Source organism: Henckelia pumila, chromosome 2 (assembly GCF_033568475.1).
Source record: "Henckelia pumila isolate YLH828 chromosome 2, ASM3356847v2, whole genome shotgun sequence".
NCBI classification, from domain to species: domain Eukaryota; kingdom Viridiplantae; phylum Streptophyta; class Magnoliopsida; order Lamiales; family Gesneriaceae; genus Henckelia; species Henckelia pumila.
In genome coordinates this window covers 171,144,395-171,165,152 of record NC_133121.1, presented here as the reverse complement: position 1 = coordinate 171,165,152, position 20,758 = coordinate 171,144,395, and the positions used below count along the sequence as shown (strand labels likewise).

General features: G+C 36.7%; 1 protein-coding gene across 2 annotated transcripts; it reads left to right on the top strand.

Moving 5' to 3' along the window:
• Window positions 1-16,092: 16,092 nt before the first annotated feature.
• Window positions 16,093-19,970, top strand: LOC140883496 (uncharacterized). Of its 2 annotated transcripts, XM_073289990.1 has the most exons (9): window positions 16,093-16,194; window positions 16,391-16,517; window positions 17,257-17,337; window positions 17,452-17,540; window positions 18,021-18,095; window positions 18,411-18,472; window positions 18,546-18,614; window positions 18,994-19,170; window positions 19,614-19,970. In XM_073289990.1, the coding sequence occupies exons 2-9, from the start codon at window positions 16,395-16,397 to the stop codon at window positions 19,688-19,690; spliced, it is 753 nt and encodes a 250-aa protein (XP_073146091.1). In that variant the 5' UTR covers window positions 16,093-16,194; window positions 16,391-16,394; the 3' UTR covers window positions 19,691-19,970. The 2 variants fall into 2 exon arrangements, with proteins under 2 accessions (XP_073146091.1, XP_073146092.1); XM_073289991.1 differs by lacking the exon at window positions 18,021-18,095.
• Window positions 19,971-20,758: the final 788 nt, after the last annotated feature.

Sequence of the window (20,758 nt, the reverse complement as noted above, 5' to 3'; positions counted from 1 at the left end):
TTGGCTGAGGTAGTTTGGACGGAGGGTTCGGACGCTCCGATCAGGATCGGAGGCTCCGAACGTGTGATCGGATGGTCAAATTGATTTCGAGCTGGAAAATGAGCTCAAGGAAGATGATGCAGCTTCGACCAGCTCGCCTAGGGATGTTCCGTCGGAGAAAAAAAGGAAGATGGAGGAGCTGCGGTGGCTATGGAGGTGAAGAGATAGGTGCCGATGGTTTCTTGGTGAGAAAATGGGAGAAATGTCGTGAAAGGGGTGTGGGTGTTTGGGCGTGATGTGTGTGTGTGAAATGAGTGAGATTTGAGTGTGAATGTTAAGGCTAGGGTTAAGTCTTTGAGTCTAAGCGTAAGTATAGGTGTATCTATAGGTATATGAGTGTGTATGAGTGTTAGAAAAAATTGCTACACAATTTTAAAGAAGTGCTAATCCAGACTAACAATTAAGACTACAAATTAAGTCGCACTAAATAAAAATACAAGCTTAAAAATCCTAACTTAAAATATTAAATTTTATTTTACTAGTCCGGGAATTAAAATGCTAATTGTCGCAAAAGTTAAAAATAATAAATTCTAATGCGCGGGAAAGAAAAAAATATAATATTTAGCCAATTAATACAAGAATTAAAATAATTAAAATCATAAATGTTAAAGACTAATTTAGGCATGAAACTTAAATTAAGAAATTCTAGGCGTCACAGGGCGGGTCTAGACCCGCTTAAGCGGGTCCACAAGCGGGTCCGGGGCGGGTCTCGGGTTTGGCCAAACCCGCCCCGGACCCGCCCCGCCGTAGTATATATATATTATATTATATATATATATATATATATATATATATATTTTCAGCTGTCCAACCATTCCTGCCCACCTCGTCCCCGATCATTAAAACCCGGTACCGGGTTTTAGTTGTTTTTTTTTTAAATTTTTCGTATCACTAAAACACGGTACCGGGTTTTAGTTGTCGGGGACGAGTTGGGCAGCATTGGTTGGGCAGCTGAAAATTTCTATATATATATATAAATATAAAATATTCATTTATATATATAAATATAAAAGATATGTAATATTAATTATATATAATTATATTTTTATACTAAATAATTAATATTTTATCCATAATTTGAGTGTATAATATTATTGAATTAAAATGAATTTATTTATTATGATATTTTTAGTATAAAAATATATAATTATAATATTTTTTTGCTAATAATTGTTAATTAATTACAAGTTGATAAATTTTAATTTGTGAGAATTTTTTTTTTGTCTTAAATATTATCAATATATATTGAAAATAAATTTACTGATTTTTGTTAATTTTTAAACTTTTTAATTTAATAAATTTAAAAATATTTAATTTTTGACGGATCCAACGGGTCTAACCCGGATTGGACCCGCCAGATTGGCGGGGCGGGGCGAATCCAAATGGAGGCGGGGCGGGTCTCGGGTTTAGCCAAACCCTCCCCAGACCCGCCCCGTTGTCATCCCTAATAAAAATTACCTGAGACAATAACCAACAATCATTTTTTCCCCTTATTTGATTCGTGTAAAATGGTAATGGGCCAAATCAATTTCTTGTTTCTTGAGCTAACAAAATCTAATGTTTTTGCCTAAATAATTTTAATTTTTTTTGGCGGCAAACTTGTAATTTTATTAGTAATTACAAAGTTTTTCATTTCAAAATCTACAATGAGAACAGAAAATTTATTTGCTTCCAAACAATAAAAGGTTGGGAAGAAACGACAAAAAGAAGAATTGAATGAGCGACCAAATTTTCCGTTCGATAGATATGAATTAACTTGGTATCTACCTCGAGTAGAGCTCAAAAAATTGAATGGGCGACCAAATTTTCCGTGTACTTCAACTTGGGACATCAGAATATTGCATGGCAAGTAGAATCACGACTATAATAACAAGACTTCATCATATCCCTAGGACACGATGATTGATGAAATGTTGTAGCACTCTCCACCAAAACACCCGAACTTTAGGGTAAATTGAGCGGTTCCATGTCTATTTCCACCATGTGTTGGATTGCAGCTCCGAGCAATAACTTGGAGATTCATAGAAACAAATTCCGTATTTAAAATTTTTAATTTAATATATATATACTAATGTTAAGTAATAACACCAAATAATAGTTGATTTTGGTGAATTTTTTTAAATATTTCAAAGTTTCCCTTAATTTGCTTTTTTTTTTTTACACTTTTTTTATTTTGTTTTTTTTTCACAAACTCTTTTCTAATTTTGTTCTTGCCATGATGTACAAATCCTTCAACTCTAAAACAATCAATGTTGGGTCCGAAAATGCAAGCAATCTTGATTTTGATGATAACAAAACTTGTCATTGTGTTTCTAACATATTTACCAAGTGTGCAGCTGATAGAAGACAAATTGGAAGTTCTAAGTTGTCGGAATACAATCTTAGCTCAACTTAGTTTTTGGCGCAGCTGATTGTTTCAACCATATCTCTCAGCTCCTTGATCCAAATGTAATGATTCAGTATGCATTGGAAATATAAGAAGATGATCTACAAATCATCTTCACAAGTCAGAGACTGAATCGGAGCGTAAGAAGACAATAAATCACGTTGAAGTTGCTGGTTATGCATAGGTTGATAACAGAACTCGAGGATGTACATAGTCTGATAGATTGAGCATATCTCTCTCATATGAAATCCAAAAGGAGTTATTCTTGATGCGTTGGAAAGAAAAAACAAAGGGCTACAATGTTTATGTTCATCACTGAGCCCAAAAATCAACGCATCAAGATCTACAAGACCTCGACTGATCAACATATCCTCGACAAACTTTGTCCTCGACTGATTTGAGCAGCTCTGGTATTTCGAGCATAACATTCTCATAAAAACTCCGAATTATGTGATTCTGGTGGCGTTGGAAAGAACAGACAAAGAGCTACAATTTTCATGTTTACTACTTTGCCCAGATGTCAACACAGAAAGAGTTACAGGCATCTGAACAGACATCATTTACACAATCAGTCGAGATGCTCTCACTTTGCCTCTCAACCGGCCGAGATGATGTCACATGGCTTCTTTATCAGCCGAGGTACTGTCACCTGATTCTATCAGCTGTTGGAACTCTTCTCAACCGACCAACTTGAAGATATCAAACGATCTGAGCATGTCAAGCAACTTGAAGATATCAACTGACCAGCAGCTGTCCAGAATCTTAAATATGGTCGTTGTGTTGTCAGAAACAGTACACAACCTTTTCCAACATTCATATTATTATGTCCAACGTATATATCATTATTGGAGGCTATAAATACAAGATCTAGAGATTGAAGAAGGGAGAGAGTGGACACCCAAAAGAACATTCAGCTTGCTAGAGCTTTTTCACATCAAGAAAGGGCATCAAAACATATTATTAGCTATATCAAGAGCAAGCCCAAGGTGTGAAGAACACATCAACAGATTTATTGAGCTTTCCCAGTCAAGTTCTTCAGCACCCAAACCCAACTCACTTACACACATATTAGAGATGATTTGTAAAAATTAGTTGAGTGAGAGTCTTCACACAAAGACATTAAAGATTGTGTTTGTAGTCTTGGTATAAAGACGTTAAACATTATGCGGATTGTGAGGTTGCGACCTACAATCGAGAGTGAATCTAGGAGTTCCGATTTAGGCAGTGGGTAAGTCCTAAAGTTGGAGTGGGGTGATTACAAGACGTTGTAATGCTCAAATTCTTCTAGTGGATCCTTCCGAGCAGGAAGAAGGGGTGACGTAGGAGATTGAGCTCCGAACATCCATAAACAAATCCTTGCATCTTTACCTTATCGCATTTACTTATCCTTGTTGTTTTGGATGATTTGTTGAAGCATTTTATATGTTCTTTAAAGTACCAAAATGTCACACACAAAGTGTTTGATAAAATGCTTCAACCAAACTATTTTTACTATCTCAACTTGCAATCTTTTCAAACGATTTTTCAAATGCATAATCAGTTTTTAGATGGATTATTTCGAGTGTTTTCTGCTTGGTTTTGTAACCAAAATCGATATAATTTATTGGTGCTCGGTTCGTATTCGAACATTTCAAGAACGAGCTATTGTAGCTCAAATATTTTAAAAGTGTGTTGACCGGCTATTTCGGTATGAATAAAATTCTACTGGCAAGCGAACCAGGTCAAATTATAATAAAGTGGACAACGGTCCAGATGTCGAACCCACAGGGACTGTAAAAATATGATTACCAAAATATATTTATTTCTACTTAATCTAGGCTAATTAAAAAGAGCGATTTCAGGTTTTTAAACTAATAACTAAAATTGCAATAAAACTCAAATTAATTAAAATAAAGCTGAAATATTTTGGATTACTTAAAATTTGGGAAAAACTTCGATCAAGGACACACGTAGGTACCAGACAATTCACACAACAAGCAATCTATCTAAGATATCAGACTTAATTATAATTTACGGGAATTTTCCTAAATTGTTCGAAAGACTATTTCTAGAACAATCAAACCTATTCAAATTTGACGGATTAATATTTCATAATTCTAATCAAATCCAAATGCATAAACACTGTGAAAATTCAGTAAACACCTAAACCGCATAATGAAACCGAATTCTATTTCTAGTCAGTTTTACACTATGTTGAAAACCAAAGTGATCGAATTCGAAACCCCCTCTGTACAAATTGGAATCGATTAACAAGCAAACAAATAACTGGCCAAGAAATTTGTAAGGCAAAGATAAATCTGATAATCAATAAACTCAATTAAGTCTGAAAATCTCAAATAAATAAATCAAGTTTTTACATAAACTGTCTGGCCCAATCACGTGGCCTTGATCGAAATAAAGAAACTACTCACTAATAAACATAATTCAATAATCCAAAATTAAAAACATAAAATAAAAATACTAGAATAGCAGAAAATCTGAAGAACTCGCTCCTAGCCGCCGCCTGTGCTCCCAAAAGATCCAAAAGTCCGGAAAAAGGGCATAAAAATTCTATTTATAGGGCCGCGCCAATTGGAATCCAATTCAAACTAAAAATCTCGAAACTTAGGTCATGCGAACACGCGCGCGCGCGCCTAGGACGTCTCGCGCGCGCGTAGTGTTAAAAAACAGCGAATTCTCATTCAACTCGCGCGCGCGCGCGGCTTTACTTTGGCAGCCTCTGGAGTCTTCTTCTGCGCGCGCGCGAGCTTTAACGCACAAAAATCCCAAATTTTGATTAATTTCCTACAAAATTCAACCAAGTGAGTCTAATGCAAACACATAACATAAAACACTAATAAAACTAACGAAAAATAACTTAAATGCATGCAAACTAAACACAAAATGCTATAAAATAATGCATACTAAATACACTTATCAACACCCCCAAACTTAAACCTTGCTCGCCCTCGAGCAAGACATGCAAAAACAACATGCAAACAAAAACATAAGTGAGGACAAGTCATGAATGTGCAAAGCCTCTGAGAAGTTCAAATACCAACAAAAATCACCGAATTGCTCTCAACTTTTCATAAGACATCTTCGATTTAACGTGAACGTGTGTGTGTGAAATTTCATTCCAGTTTCATGCAACTTAGACTGAATTCATCTCAAATCTGCTTAGCGGCCTATGACAAATCAGTGTAAGTTTCACTCTTCAAGTGTCTCCTCCTCTCAACAATCCTCTAGCACAAGCACACTTCCCTTGAGAATAAACACGCACCGCCGGATTTTGCACCCGACTATTGTTAAGCCCCATTATTACCCGCAAACTTAGCTATAACTTGATAGGATTAGAATTTCAACCCCCTCGTCTATAGCCCGGATGGAGCATCAATCCCATTGAACCCGCAGACTTAGCTATGGAACAGTAATTAGGATTTCAATCACTCTCCAAGCCCGGATGGAATTGTTAGTAATTTTTTTTAAAAAAAAATTTTGGTTATTTTTAGGAAAACACCCCCATTTTATCCGCAAACTTAGCCATCGATTTCAATTCCGAAACCACAACCCGGATGGAGATGTTAATTTTCAAAAAATTTATCCAATCCCATTGATTTTTTTTTTTTTCGCAAACTTAGTCACAACTAAGATAGGATTGAAAGATCAATCCCCTCGTCTATGACCCGGATGGAATTGACTCTTTTATATATATATATATTTTTTTTTTCAAAAAAAACTGGTGCGCTCAAGATCATCAATGTAGTGCTAGAAATCATCGAAAATCAAAAACACAATCAAGATCAAAAAACCACCTATTGCCGTGCAATGGTCAAACAGTCAGAAATTTTATCAATTCTTTCGCTACAATCCACTGGTTTGACATGAGTGCATAAAATATTCACGGTTTAACCTACAGTTTTTCATGTCCAGTCAAGAGCAAAAAATTTTCAAAAATCCATTTTTTCAACAAAAACTTAATCATCATTGGCAATCATGACTCAGTACACAAGCAACAAAATGAAATGCCATGTTTACGAACTGGATGCAACTACGACATAATGAACACAAATAGAATGACAAAAAACATGATAACTAAATAACTAAACACCCCCCCAAACTTATCAAAAGCATTGCCCTCAATGCTTCAGAAAGACACAAACACAAGAACAACAAATAAACAAAGAACACATGCAATGCAAAACAGAAAACAGAATGCACAAAACATAAAAGAAACTCCCCTGGTGACTAGTCGTCGTCTGCCTCGTCGGGAATGGAGGGATCCTGTGGGGCGACCGGAGCATATGGAGGTGGTACGGTGGACTGGAATGGGAATAGAGGTGGGTAAAGCGGAGCCGCTGGAAAGCCCGAAGTATCAAGTCCCAATTGCGTCGCCATGCTGCGCATAATGTCTTCCACATTATGTAAGTGAGTGGAAGTAGCCTGAAAATAACTCATGGCATAGTGATCAAAAGCTGAGCTCTCGATGGCCATGTCTTGCGCAGTGCGGCGAGGAGGAGATGCTTGAGGTGTTGGTCGACTTCTAGAAGAACTCCCCACTTGAGGCTGACCGCTACAAAATTCTAAATTGCGCTTTTCTTGTTTAGATATAGCAAGCTTCGCATCGACGGTCTTGAAAGGTGGGAGCCACTCCTCATCGGAACTAATCGGCACACCCGCCTGGCGACATAGGGCTGTGATTGTATGGGGAAAATAGAGACCAACCGTCGGATTCATCATGGAATACTGAATGGAATCGTGGATAAGGTTGCCCACATCAACCGGCCATCTCTTCGTGATAGCGTAAACTAGTATAGCCCTATCTGCTTGCACGTCAACAGTATGGAGCACGGGTAGAAATCGTCGGGCAATGAAAGCATACCACAACGCCGGCTCAAGTTTCAGAAATCTCTCCGGAAAATGAGTGACACGGAGAGGATCATGCCAATGGACGCCCGTGTAACACAACTCGCTTAACATCAAAGAATAATCTGGAGTAACCTTAAAATGCCTTAATTGACTATCATCTACAGCAGGAGTATCATACAATCTATTCAACGTCTCGGCATCATATGATACGAGTTTGCCTCTAACAAAAGCTTTCGAATCATCCCTGGAAGGGGCATTGGCGTAAAATTCCCGAACCACCGGAATAATGGCAGGTTCGGGTGCTCGAAAAAACACAGACCATTTCCTTTGAATAATCCCCAAGGCAACAGATTCATTACAATCCAAAGTAATCCCACGCTCAGCAATAAGATTTCGATGTAGTCGAGCATGCTCGTACCTTTCTTGGGCTTCCAAGGAGACGAATTTGTTGGAGAATTGAGCGGAGGACGAGGAGCTAGGGACAATAGGGCCTGATGAACGGACTCTCTTGGCAGGCATGGTGGTGGTCGGCCGGAGCAGAGGCGGTGGGCGGCGGTGGTTGTTGGTGATGCACGGAAGAGTGCACAAAAAGAGGATTCCTACAAAAAATTGAAGGCCCCAAATGCAAGCGCGATGAAAACTCCACAAATCTGCAATTTGAGAGTGAGAACGTCAAGAATTAATGGAGAAAGTGGAGTAGAAAAATTTGGGGATTTAGGGTTTAAGAGAAAAAAAAAGTAGAAGAGAAGGAGAAAAGGAATGAAAGAAAAGAGGGGGAAGGGCCCGTTTTTCTTTAATCTGCGCTCCTCGCGCGCGCGCGAGTCTATAATTGCGGACACTGGATGGTCATTCTGCTCGCGCGCGCGCGATTGATCCTCAAAGTTTCTGGAGCGCACGCCTGCGCGCGAGCGAGCAAGGGGCTCGTGCGCGCGCAGTGAAACTGAGCAGAAATTATACCTGCAATACGAGAAAAATGAGAAATAAAAAATACAATAAAATAAAATTAAAAAAAATATAATATAATAAAAATAATACTGGGTTGCCTCCCAGCCAGCGTGAAATTTATAGTCTATAGCCCGACTCTACCTCCCTTTTTAATTTGCCGGGTCTTGCAAGTCGACGGCGGTTTGTGTCTGATCCACAATACCACCTCGATAAATTTTTATCCTATGCCCGTTAACTCTGAATGCTCCTGTAGCCGGACTAAAAATTTCTACCGTACCATACGACATCACTTGTTTGATAGTGTACGGTCCTGTCCATCTCGAACGAAGCTTCCCTGGCATGAGCTTCAAGCGTGAGTTATATAGTAAAACCTCTTGGCCTACCTCGAATTCACGCGAAACAATACGCTGATCATGCCACTTCTTGGTCTTTTCTTTATAGATCCTGGCATTTTCATAGGCCTCCAACCTAAGCTCGTCAAGTTCATTCAATTGCAGTAATCGTTCTTCACCTGTAGCCTGCACATCAAAATTCAGAAATTTAGTAGCCCATAGTGCTTTATGCTCAAGTTCTACAGGAAGATGACATGCTTTACCATATAACAACCTAAATGGAGAAGTTCCTATAGGTGTTTTAAAAGCAGTTCGATAGGCCCATAACGCATCATCTAATTTATTTGACCATTCTTTCCTGTTTGCATTCACAATTTTCTCCAAAATTCTTTTCAACTCCCTATTCGAAATTTCAACTTGCCCACTAGTTTGGGGGTGATAAGGTGTTGCCACCTTATGAGTAACCCCATATTTTGTCAAAAGATTCTCAAATTGTTGGTTACAAAAGTGGGTTCCTCCATCACTGATTATGGCTCTGGGGGTACCATATCTAGAAAATATGATTTTTTTCAAAAATTTTATAACCACCCTAGAGTCATTCGTTCTACAAGCCAGTGCTTCAACCCACTTAGACACATAATCGACCGCAACCAAAATATACTTGTTCCCCTCGGACGCAGGAAATGGTCCCATGAAATCGATACCCCACACATCAAAAACTTCACAGACAAGAATATTATTGAGGGGCATCTCATGTCTCTTAGAAATATTACCCACCTTCTGACACGCATCACAAGCAATCACATATGCAAAAACATCCTTAAATAATGAAGGCCAATAAAACCCCGACTGAAGTACTTTGGCGGCGGTGCGACTTGCACCGAAGTGACCTCCAGTCGGACCTGTGTGACAGTGTGAAAGTATAGATCTTACCTCTTCTGCTGGAATACACCTACGAATGATACCATCTGCACAAATCTTAAACAAAAATGGATCTTCCCACAAAAAATATTTCAACTCAGAGAAGAATTTCTTCTTCTGTTGATAAGTTAAATGCGCGGGAAGAAACTTACTTGACAGATAGTTAACGATGTCTGCATACCATGGTAGGTTGGATACCTCAAACAACTGCTCATCTGAAAAATCATCGTGGATCACCTGTGTTTCAGCGCCTTGATTTTCCAAACGAGAAAGGTGGTCCGCAACTTGATTTTCAGCTCCTTTCCTGTCAACAATTTTTAAATCAAATTCTTGTAACAATAAAACCCAACGAATTAACCTGGGTTTTGCATCCTTTTTGCTCATCAAATACTTCAAGGCCGAGTGATCCGTGTGAACTATGACTTTGCTCCCCACCAAATAAGATCTGAACTTATCCAACGCGAACACGACCGCGAGAAGCTCTTTTTCAGTAGTCGCGTAATTCAGTTGGGCAGCTGACAGGGTGATACTGGCGTAGTAAATCACATGAAGTGCCTTGTCCCTTTTTTGTCCAAGCACGGCTCCCAACGCGGTGTCACTTGCGTCACACATCAACTCAAATGGCAGATTCCAATCAGGAGCTACTATCACCGGAGCAGTTGTTAATTTCTCCTTCAAGATTTTAAAAGCCTGCAAGCACTCCGCAGAAAAATTAAAAGGCACCTCTTTGATTAACAGATTAGTCAGGGGTTTAGCAATAGAAGAAAAATCTTTAATAAATCTCCTATAGAAACCCGCATGCCCAAGAAAACTCCTAATGCCCTTCAAATTTGTGGGAGGTGGAAGTTTTTCAATTACTTCAAGTTTTGCTTTGTCTACTTCCACACCTAACTCAGATACCTTGTGGCCTAAAACAATGCCCTCTTTCACCATGAAGTGGCATTTTTTCCAATTCAATACCAAATTGCTCTCCTCACATCTCTGCAACACTTTTTTCAAATTAAACAAACATGCATCAAAAGATGATCCTACCACAGAGAAATCATCCATAAACACTTCTATGAACTTTTCAACCATATCATGAAAAATAGCCATCATACATCGCTGAAAAGTGGCAGGGGCATTACACAACCCAAATGGCATCCGTTTATATGCAAAAGTACCATACGGACAAGTAAAAGTGGTTTTGTGCTGGTCCTCAGGTGCTATAGGAATTTGCATATATCCAGAATAACCATCCAAAAAACAATAAAACGCATGCCCTGCAAGTCGCTCAACCATCTGATCAATAAAGGGAAGGGGAAAGTGATCCTTACGGGTGGCATCATTCAATTTCCTATAGTCTATGCAAACCCGCCACCCCGTAACAGTTCTCGTAGGAATTAATTCATTGTTGGAATTTTTAATTACAGTCATTCCCCCTTTTTTAGGCACTACTTGAGTTGGACTTACCCATTCACTATCAGATATAGGGTAGATAATACCTGCATCAAGGAGCTTGATTACCTCCTTTTTCACTACCTCTTGCATGGCTGGGTTAAGTCGCCTCTGTGGTTGAGCCGATGTCTTATACTCCGCCTCCATCAATATTTTGTGCATGCACATGGTTGGACTAATCCCCTTGAGATCGGCCAAGCTCCAACCTATGGATCTTATGTGTTCTCGAATCACACGCAACAGCTTTTTCTCATCGCAACCTGTCAAATAAGATGAACAAATTATTGGCAGTTTATCGTTCTTTGATAAATACAAATATTTCAAATGAGATGAAAGTGGTTTAAGTTCAAGAGTAGGGGGCTCCTCGGTGGATGGCTTCAACGGTTTTGGAGTATGGTCGAGCTCCCCCATCTTGGTATTGATGAGTCTGTCCAAGGGTAGACTTTCATCCAAATATCGTGCTACTTCTTGAACTGCCTCACTAACATGCTCTTCATCAGTATCACCTGTCACACAAATTTCTAATGGATCTACCGACAACTGTTCCTGCAGAGAACACTCAACCAAATCATCAGTAACATCAATTCTGAAACAATCAGAATTGTCTGCAGGATATCGAATGCCATGAAAAACATTAAAAATTACTTTCTCATCATTCATACGTAATATCAACTCCCCCTTGTGTACATCAATCACTGCCTTTCCAGTGGCTAAAAATGGTCTACCCAAAATAAGAGGTATCTCACGATCTTCTTCCATATCAAGCACGACAAAATCCACTGGAAAAATAAACTTATCAACCTTTACTAATATATCCTCTACAATCCCCCTTGGATATTTTATAGATCTATCAGCCAATTGTAGGGAGATATTAGTTGGCTTAACTTCCCCAATTCCTAGCTTTTCAAAACATGAATAAGGCATAAGATTAATACTTGCACCTAGATCACATAAAGCCTTATTAAAAAATGATTTTCCAATAGTGCATGGAATTGAAAAGCTACCGGGATCCTTAAGTTTCAGAGGGAGTTTATTTTGTAAAATGGCAGAACACTCCTCCGACAACTTCACAGTTTCAAAATCCACCAGTTTTCTTTTGTTAGACAAAATCTCTTTTAAAAATTTTGCATAACTAGGCATTTGAGCTAAAGCGTCTGCAAATGGAATATTAATATGAAGATTTTTGAAAATCTCAAGGAACTTTGCAAATTGATTATCCAATTGCAGTTGCTTTGCTCTCTGGGGAAATGGGAGTTTACTCAAGTCAATATTATCATTACTAACTGAGTGCGAGGACTTACCTTTCTTGCCCGTAGGCGTCGAGTCTGACTGCTTTGGTTCTTCCTCCAACTCCTTTTCTTGGACTAGGTCACTTGCTTCCTTGTCTTCAGGATTCTTTGCTTCAGTGTCTGCTTGCGATCTAATTACTGCTAGAATAGCATTAACATCCTTTGAATTTCTCTCAGTATTGCTAGGCAAAGATCCTGCTGGTCTAGTTGACAGCTGTGTAGCTATCTGGCTCATCTGTGTCTCTAATCTCTGTAACATTGCCTCCTGATTCTGTAGACGGGTCTCAGTACCAGCTACATATTTCATCATAATTTCTTCAAAGGAGAGCTTCTTTTCTACTGGCTTTGATGTATTAGCTGTAGGATCTGCAGTTTTCCATGAGAGGTTTGGATGGTTCTTCCAGCCAGGATTGTAAGTATTGCTGTATGGATTGTACTGCTGTCTCCCTTGGTTTTCCATGAAGTTTGCTGCATCAACTTCAAATACTTGTTGTTCGTCAGACTGTTGGACTTGCACTTGGTTGGCTGGAGATGTCTGCATAACTGCCATCTGATGAGTAAGTGCATCGATCTTCGCATTAAGTGATGTTAGTGCATCGACCTCTAAAACTCCAGCTTTTCTGTCCTTTTTAGCATCTGGCCATCCAATGTTGCTTTCAGCCATATTTCCAATAATTTCCCATGCTTCTGCCGGTGTCTTCCTGAATAAGCTTCCGTTAGCAGCAGCATCCAACATGGATCGGACAGATTGATCAGCCCCATTGTAAAAAGTCTGAGTCTGTTGGCTCAGAGTGAGATTATGTTGAGGGCACATCCTCAACATCTTTTTGAATCGAGTCCAAGCAGCATTTAAAGATTCAGCTTCCTTCTGCCTGAATGAGATGATATCAGAGAACAGTTTCGCCATTTTTGTGGGAGGAAAATATTTATTCAGAAAGGTCTGAACAAGTTGATTCCATGTAGTAATAGATCCAGCAGGCAGATCATCTAGCCATTCAGCAGCTTCTCCTTGTAGAGAGAATGGGAATAACCGCAGTCGTACTGCATCAGATGTTACCCCATTCACTTTGAACGTGTCGCAGATTGACAGAAAATGCTCCAGATGAGCGTAGGGATCTTCTACAGATGAGCCCCCGAATCTAGCTTGCAATTGAATCAGCTGAATAGTAGAGGGCTTCAGCTCGAAATTGTTTGCCTCAACAGCGGGGCGAACTATACTAGATCCATAACCTTCAGTTGGCGGACGGATGATATCCCATACAGTGCGATTATCTGCCATCTCTACTTCAGATTCAGATTCTGACTCTATTCTAGATTGATAGATTTCTTGGCTTTTCGGATCCTGCTAAGCGTGCGCTCGATTTCCAAATCAAGTGGTAGTAGTACCCTCGATCGAGTGTTACGCATGCACAACAAAGGGTACCTGAGAATCGCCAAAAAATTATAATCAGAAATTCAGAAGATAAGTAATGTCTAATCTCAAGAGAAATAAAAATTTTGATATCAAAGACAGTCCCCGGCAACGGCGCCAAAAACTTGACCGGCTATTTCGGTATGAATAAAATTCTACTGGCAAGCGAACCAGGTCAAATTATAATAAAGTGGACAACGGTCCAGATGTCGAACCCACAGGGACTGTAAAAATATGATTACCAAAATATATTTATTTCTACTTAATCTAGGCTAATTAAAAAGAGCGATTTCAGGTTTTTAAACTAATAACTAAAATTGCAATAAAACTCAAATTAATTAAAATAAAGCTGGAATATTTTGGATTACTTAAAATTTGGGAAAAACTTCGATCAAGGACACACGTAGGTACCAGACAATTCACACAACAAGCAATCTATCTAAGATATCAGACTTAATTATAATTTACGAGAATTTTCCTAAATTGTTCGAAAGACTATTTCTAGAACAATCAAACCTATTCAAATTTGACAGATTAATATTTCATAATTCTAATCAAATCCAAATGCATAAACACTGTGAAAATTCAGTAAATACCTAAACCGCATAATGAAACCAAATTCTATTTCTAGTCAGTTTTACACTATGTTGAAAACCAAAGTGATCGAATTCGAAACCTCCTCTGTACAAATTGGAATCGATTAACAAGCAAACAAATAACTGGCCAAGAAATTTGTAAGGCAAAGATAAATCTGATAATCAATAAACTCAATTAAGTCTTAAAATCTCAAATAAATAAATTAAGTTTTTACATAAACTGTCTGGCCCAATCACGTGGCCTTGATCGAAATAAAGAAACTACTCACTAATAAACATAATTCAATAATCCAAAATTAAAAACATAAAATAAAAATACTAGAATAGCAGAAAATCTGAAGAACTCGCTCCTAGCCGCCGCCTGTGCTCCCAAAAGATCCAAAAGTCCGGAAAAAGGGCATAAAAATTCTATTTATAGGGCCGCGCCAATTGGAATCCAATTCAAACTAAAAATCTCGAAACTTAGGTCATGCGGACACGCGCGCGCGCGCCTAGGACGTCTCGCGCGCGCGTAGTGTTAAAAAACAGCGAATTCTCAATCAACTCGCGCGCGCGCGGCTTTACCTTGGCAGCCTCTGGAGTCTTATTCTGCGCGCGCGTGAGCTTTAATGCACAGAAATCCCAAATTTTGATTAATTTCCTACAAAATTCAACCAAGTGAGTCTAATGCAAACACATAACATAAAACACTAATAAAACTAACGAAAAATAACTTAAATGCATGCAAACTAAACACAAAATGCTATAAAATAATGCATACTAAATACACTTATCATGTGTATTCACCCCCCCTCTACACACACATCTGATCCCCAACAATCAATCTCGCTCCTTCTTCTCAAACAAAATCATCAAAAAGAAAAAAAACAACCAAAAATCACACTCGCTTATATTGTTTTATGGTTTTATAAAAATATTTTGAATTTATTTTTATATTTCGTGGACACACATAGCGTGTGTCATGATTATATGTATATATATTATTATCACTAATGATTCTTTTACACGAAACAGTTCAAATATTTATATCAACATAATAATTTATATTGTCAAATTAATTATTTTTTCAGATTCTTTATTAAGTGCAATGTTTTAAAAAGCACTAGGTGGGTAGGCATGCAACGAACCACCGCCTAGCGCTTAGCCGCCTAGGCGGCGCCTAAACGGTTTTTTTTAAAACCTAAATAATAAATACCTTGAGATATTCATGAATTTTCTATAAAATATAATTTTTATGTCTTATGTTTTTCAGTTTTTGTACGAAACTCTTATAAAATTTTAATAATAATAATAACAACAACATAAATATTAATAGATATCAAGTCTTCATACATAATCTGAGATTTAATTTTTTGCTTGGCTTTCTTTTCTACGCTTCTTCGTTCCTTCTATGTTTGTTTCTCGCGTCGCGTCTCTCTCTTTTAGTTTTTGATTTTGATTTTTTATTTTATAAAAAATAGTAACCGCCTACGGATTTATGTCTGCGCTAAGCGGGAGATTAGACGGGCAACGCCTAGAGGTGTAGCATAGCAAGAAAGCGAGGCGGTGGGCCGCTTTTTAGAACAATGATTAAGTGTAATGAAGTATCTAAAAATTTCGATAAATATCATATTGAATTTAAAAATATAAATAATTAAAGATGTGTTTGAATATTTTAAAAAATGTTATTTTAAGAAAAAATTTTGATCAATTTTAATTAAATTTAGGAAAATTAAGTAATATAAAATGGACTGATGTTTTGATTTTTTTTTAAAATTAATTATATTTTATCATTTATTTCATTCATTTTATTTAATAATTAATTAATTAAAATTAATTATCAAATTCTTTAATAATAATAAATTATAATATTTTGAAAATTTAGGCTTCCCAACGAACTAGGGCACCAGGATATAAATACCCCGCGCTCGCAGTGACCTAATTAGGGCGTAAAGCAAGAAGAGGGCTTTTCTTTCTGGATTTCAATATCTTATCTTGCAGCCATTTTCGGGTAATTGATTTTAGTTGCTGTGTAATTCTTTTATTCAAGGAAGAAATTGTTTATGTAATCAATATCCAACTTTTTCGCTCTTATTTTCTCCTGATGTTACAGTTTTTTTTTTTTTTTTTGACGAATTCTCGTTTTATTTTCGTTTATTTGTGGTTTTTTGCTAAAGTTTTGATTTTGATTTTAATTGTTTTTTTAGGGACATGGATCGGTACCATAAGGTGCAGAAACCCAGGGAGGAAACATCGATTGGAGAGAATGAGATTCGGATTACAAGTCAAGGCAGGATGAGAAGCTACATCTCTTACGCCATGAACTTGCTTCAGGTTTTATTTTTTCTCGTAGTTATGTGATCGTTATCTCTTGTTATTTTTTTTCGGTTTTTAGATATGATGAATGGCCGGTAAACAGCATTTGAAAATAGTAGGTACAGTTTTATTTGTATATGATTGAATGAGATGATTGTACACAGTTTTATTTTATGGCTCGGTTTGCTGTTTATAGTATTGTGTTGAGAGAATAAGTAGAGTAGAAGTATTTGATACATATTTTCGCAGTTTAGGGATTTATTCTTTAAAGGGTATGCTTGATTGAGTTTGATAATATGATAAGGCGATGTCATCCTGGAACTTGCCCAGCTTAGGTAATTGTGCATAGTTCCTTGTTAAGGAACTGTGTTCCTAATCTAGGGGAAAGTGAGAAGTAAAGTAGAATGTTCACGGGTCATACATATTTTAAAAGTTATCCTTGTCGATGTTCAACTGTTTATGTTAAATTCAAAATCCTGTATTGATGAGACTGAGATGACGCGAGTGCAGCATGAGGAATGTGTCCGGGTACTTCTTGTTGGCTGTTGAATTTTGTGTGGTATGTAGATGACCAAGATTGCTTCCTCTCTCTCTAAGGACAGACATACGTTGAAGGATTATCTGAGTGCAAGATATTTGGTGTTTCATGGAATTTATGTTATTCATTTATGTTCAATCATATGAATGTTTTTTTTACCTGCCATGCAGGGCATGTATAGGACATACCGTTTCTGACTTGTAATATTATGTATTGTAGGAAAAGGGTTCAGATGAAATAGTGTTCAAGGCAATGGGCAGAGCCATCAACAAAACTGTGACAATTGTGGAGTTAATCAAGGTTTCTTTATGATGATTATTGTAGTGTTTAACTAACCACCAATTCTTCTTTTACTGGAGATATTAAACACGTGTTTCAACTGGAGATATTAAACACGTGTTTCTTGCAATGTAGAGGAGAATAGTTGGTCTTCACCAAATTATAGCGATTCAATCTGTTGACATAATCGACACATGGGAACCATTGGAAGAAGGCCTCCAGACGTAAGGGCTATATTTTGTTTTGTTTCCAGTGTTTTCTGAAAAATAATTCTCTTAAAGGTACTTTGGGAAATGGAAACTATATTGAAGAATATTCATTTTGTTTCTTGAAAGAAACAATGTTTATTGTAAAGTCACATTGCATGACATGCTTGAGTTAGTGATATTATAGCATATATATTTGTCCTTTTAATTTTACTGTATTTTAGAATTTAAAGTTTACTTTACTCTATTGAGATATGATGGAATTGTATGTCATGATAATGTTGGAGATTTGGCGAGTCTGAGTTTTTGAGATAAAAAATGAAAACGATAGCATAATGTCGGGTTATTATGTGGGAATTTAGAAAAACACCTGGAAATTGTATTCAGATATACCTATATGTTTCAAAATTTTAAACTTCTGAATTGAATTTTCCACTCAATTTTGCTCTGAGTGTGTCAATACCACTGGCCTGTGTGACATTCCTGTGTATGCTGCAGTCTGGAAACAACAAGGAAAGTCTCTATGGTCACTATTACTCTCTCAAAGAAACAGTTGGACAAGGAAAATATCGGGCAAGTAATTTTGGTTTTTATGACTGTTTAATCCTATCTTTTGTCCATTTTGTCAAATTATAATCACTGTTTAGCCAGTTGATTATCTTGTAGAACAAAATTATTTGTTCTACAAGTTAAAAAGCCTAATTCTTCTTTTACTTGTAAAATGTTTATACTTTTTGTTACTCCATATTTGTGATTGTATTTAAGAAATATCTGATGGTGTTGGTTTACAATTTATGTTTTGATCTGTTGGCACCTGGCATTTTTTGTGCTCCTTATGTAATTGTTTTTGTTTAAATGGGATTACTGATTGGCCTTAGTTTGATGCAGTTACCAACAACCAATACCAATTGATCAGGTGAAGGTGGCTACTGAACTCGACTATGATGGAGGTGATCACCCATTTTACCAGTACTTGTTGATAATTCTTTCATGACTTCAGATTAACGGGTTATATATCTGCAGAGGGATCACCACATGCTCGAGGGAGAGGTCAAATTGCTAGAGGGAGGGGAAGGCCTAGACCTCCACATGGTTTTATTCTGATTAATCTTTTTAATGACCGTGGATTGCCCCTTATTGTTTTGTTATCTTATTATTTTCTTCAAGAAGTGATTTTCTTCCTACAAAATTTCAAAATGGATTTGCAACATCTTGTTTTTTTCTTTTCTTTTTTTTACATTTATTTAGGTTTCTTGAAAATTTAATTCTTCTCTTTTTCCATGTAACCCTTTCTATTTTCTTAAAACAATTATGATGCCAAGCATGTTTTACATATTTGGATATGGAAAACGATTTTTGGAAACAAATTTCACCTGCGTTCTGGCAGTTTTGCAGTACTGCGAACTTTATGTGGACGGAATGAATAGAACTTCTAATATGCCTTTGATGTAGTTATTTCATTGCTTACTAGGAAATGGTTTTGCATCTGTTGAGTACAATGATGGAGGCTATGAACAAAATCGTGGGTACATGGTCAGGGGTCGTGGAAGAGCTCGCAATTTCCATGGTCGTGGAAGAGGAGGGTACAATGGCCCGCAGGTGGATGCCCAGTATGATTCTGGAAACTACTATCAAGATGCACATCGCGGTATTATGCATTTCTCGTGTTTAATACTTTTATTTGAACTGAATATAATTCCATTAGACACATCCTGCAGTTATCTATGTCTTGATTGGTGTTTGGAGGTATTCATACTTGTTTCTTTCAGCGCCTCCAACCTGACTTGTCGATACTGCTGTACCAAATTCCTCGGACTATCATTTGGCTGCATTCCCTATTTTTAATTGCTTTCTTGTGCCGTTCTGGCCAATCTCAACTATTTTCTTGTGCCGTTCTGGCCACCCTAAAGATCTGGCCTTTTGCTATGATGGATCATTGTCATCCAACATGATGTTTCAAATTAATTAGGGTCCCTTACAACTATCTCACATCATGGCACGTTATTGGAATTTAAACAAACAACCACCCGCATGGGTTATTATGCTCTTAATAACTCCATACCAACTTAATTTTATTAAATTTATCGTCAGGCCGTGGCCGGGGAAGGGGCACTCGTGGCAGGGGCGGTGGATTCCGATCAAATGGGCCGGTTCATACAAGTGCTTGAGGTGGAGTTTGTGGCTTATGTGTGAAATAAAATATGTCGTGCATTGGGTTGAAGGGTGGCTGCTCCATCTGTAAGTTAGGATGTTATTTGATTCACTATAACTAGAGATTAAATGGTTGAGGTTTTTTGTTTTCTTTCCATTTGTTTTTCAAATTTCCTTTCATTTCATTGTTAGGTTAGTTTATGACGAGGTAAGTTGTTTAAATTAAGCAGTACATTCTTTAACTTTGTATACCAGCATAAGCTTATGCTTGATATTTCATTGATTTCTTTTTCTTTATTTCGTTTTTTGGTCATCTTTAGGAATGCGATTAGATTTTATTTTATATATATATATATATATATATATATATAATCTTGATTTCCACACCCTAGGGTGTAGGGTATCTTAAAGCGACTATAGAAACTTGATACTGTGTTTTAGGGTGGAAAAAAAAGTTATTTGCATTAAATATCCCTATGAAATATTGAAAATAAACATTTCTTTCCTGTGAAATTTTAATAGACATCTTCACCTCATGCTATTGAGTCAATATTTTGATTTTTTTTGCATCAAATAGCTCTGTGAAATATTAAAATTACATATTTGACCACAAGAGAGTATAATTTTTAAATCTATTTAACCCATAAGATCTAATTATAAAATATTTATCAAACATTTTCATTTTATGAATTTTAATTTTTATTTTAAATTTATTATTATTAATTAATTTGTTTCTAAAAAAAATATTATTATTTTATTTTGATATCCTAATTTTATTAAATCACTTCATATTTTTAATTTTTTCATTAAACATGCATTCATAAAAAGGATTTAAATACCTAAACGTATCATAATATTGAACAACATGATAAGTTCATGCATATTATTTTTTCAATTAAGACTATATATGTTTGAACAAAAATCTAAATTTTTCAAGAATATGTATTGCACAATTTGCAGTAAATAATAAAAAAATAAAGTGGTTATATAATGATAAAATTTATTATTAAAATATTTTTTTTTGTTTAACTAATATTAAGATAAAATAACTAATATTTTCATAGTTATTTAATTAAAAATATTAT

Coding starts and splice junctions, on each gene's coding strand:
- LOC140883496 (XM_073289990.1), top strand. CDS start 16,395: ATGGATCGGTACCATAAGGTGCAGAAACCCAGGGAGGAAACATCGATT. Junction 17,541..18,020: donor TTGGAAGAAGGCCTCCAGAC/GTAAGGGCTATA, acceptor TGTATGCTGCAG/TCTGGAAACAACAAGGAAAG. Junction 19,171..19,613: donor CTATCAAGATGCACATCGCG/GTATTATGCATT, acceptor ATTTATCGTCAG/GCCGTGGCCGGGGAAGGGGC.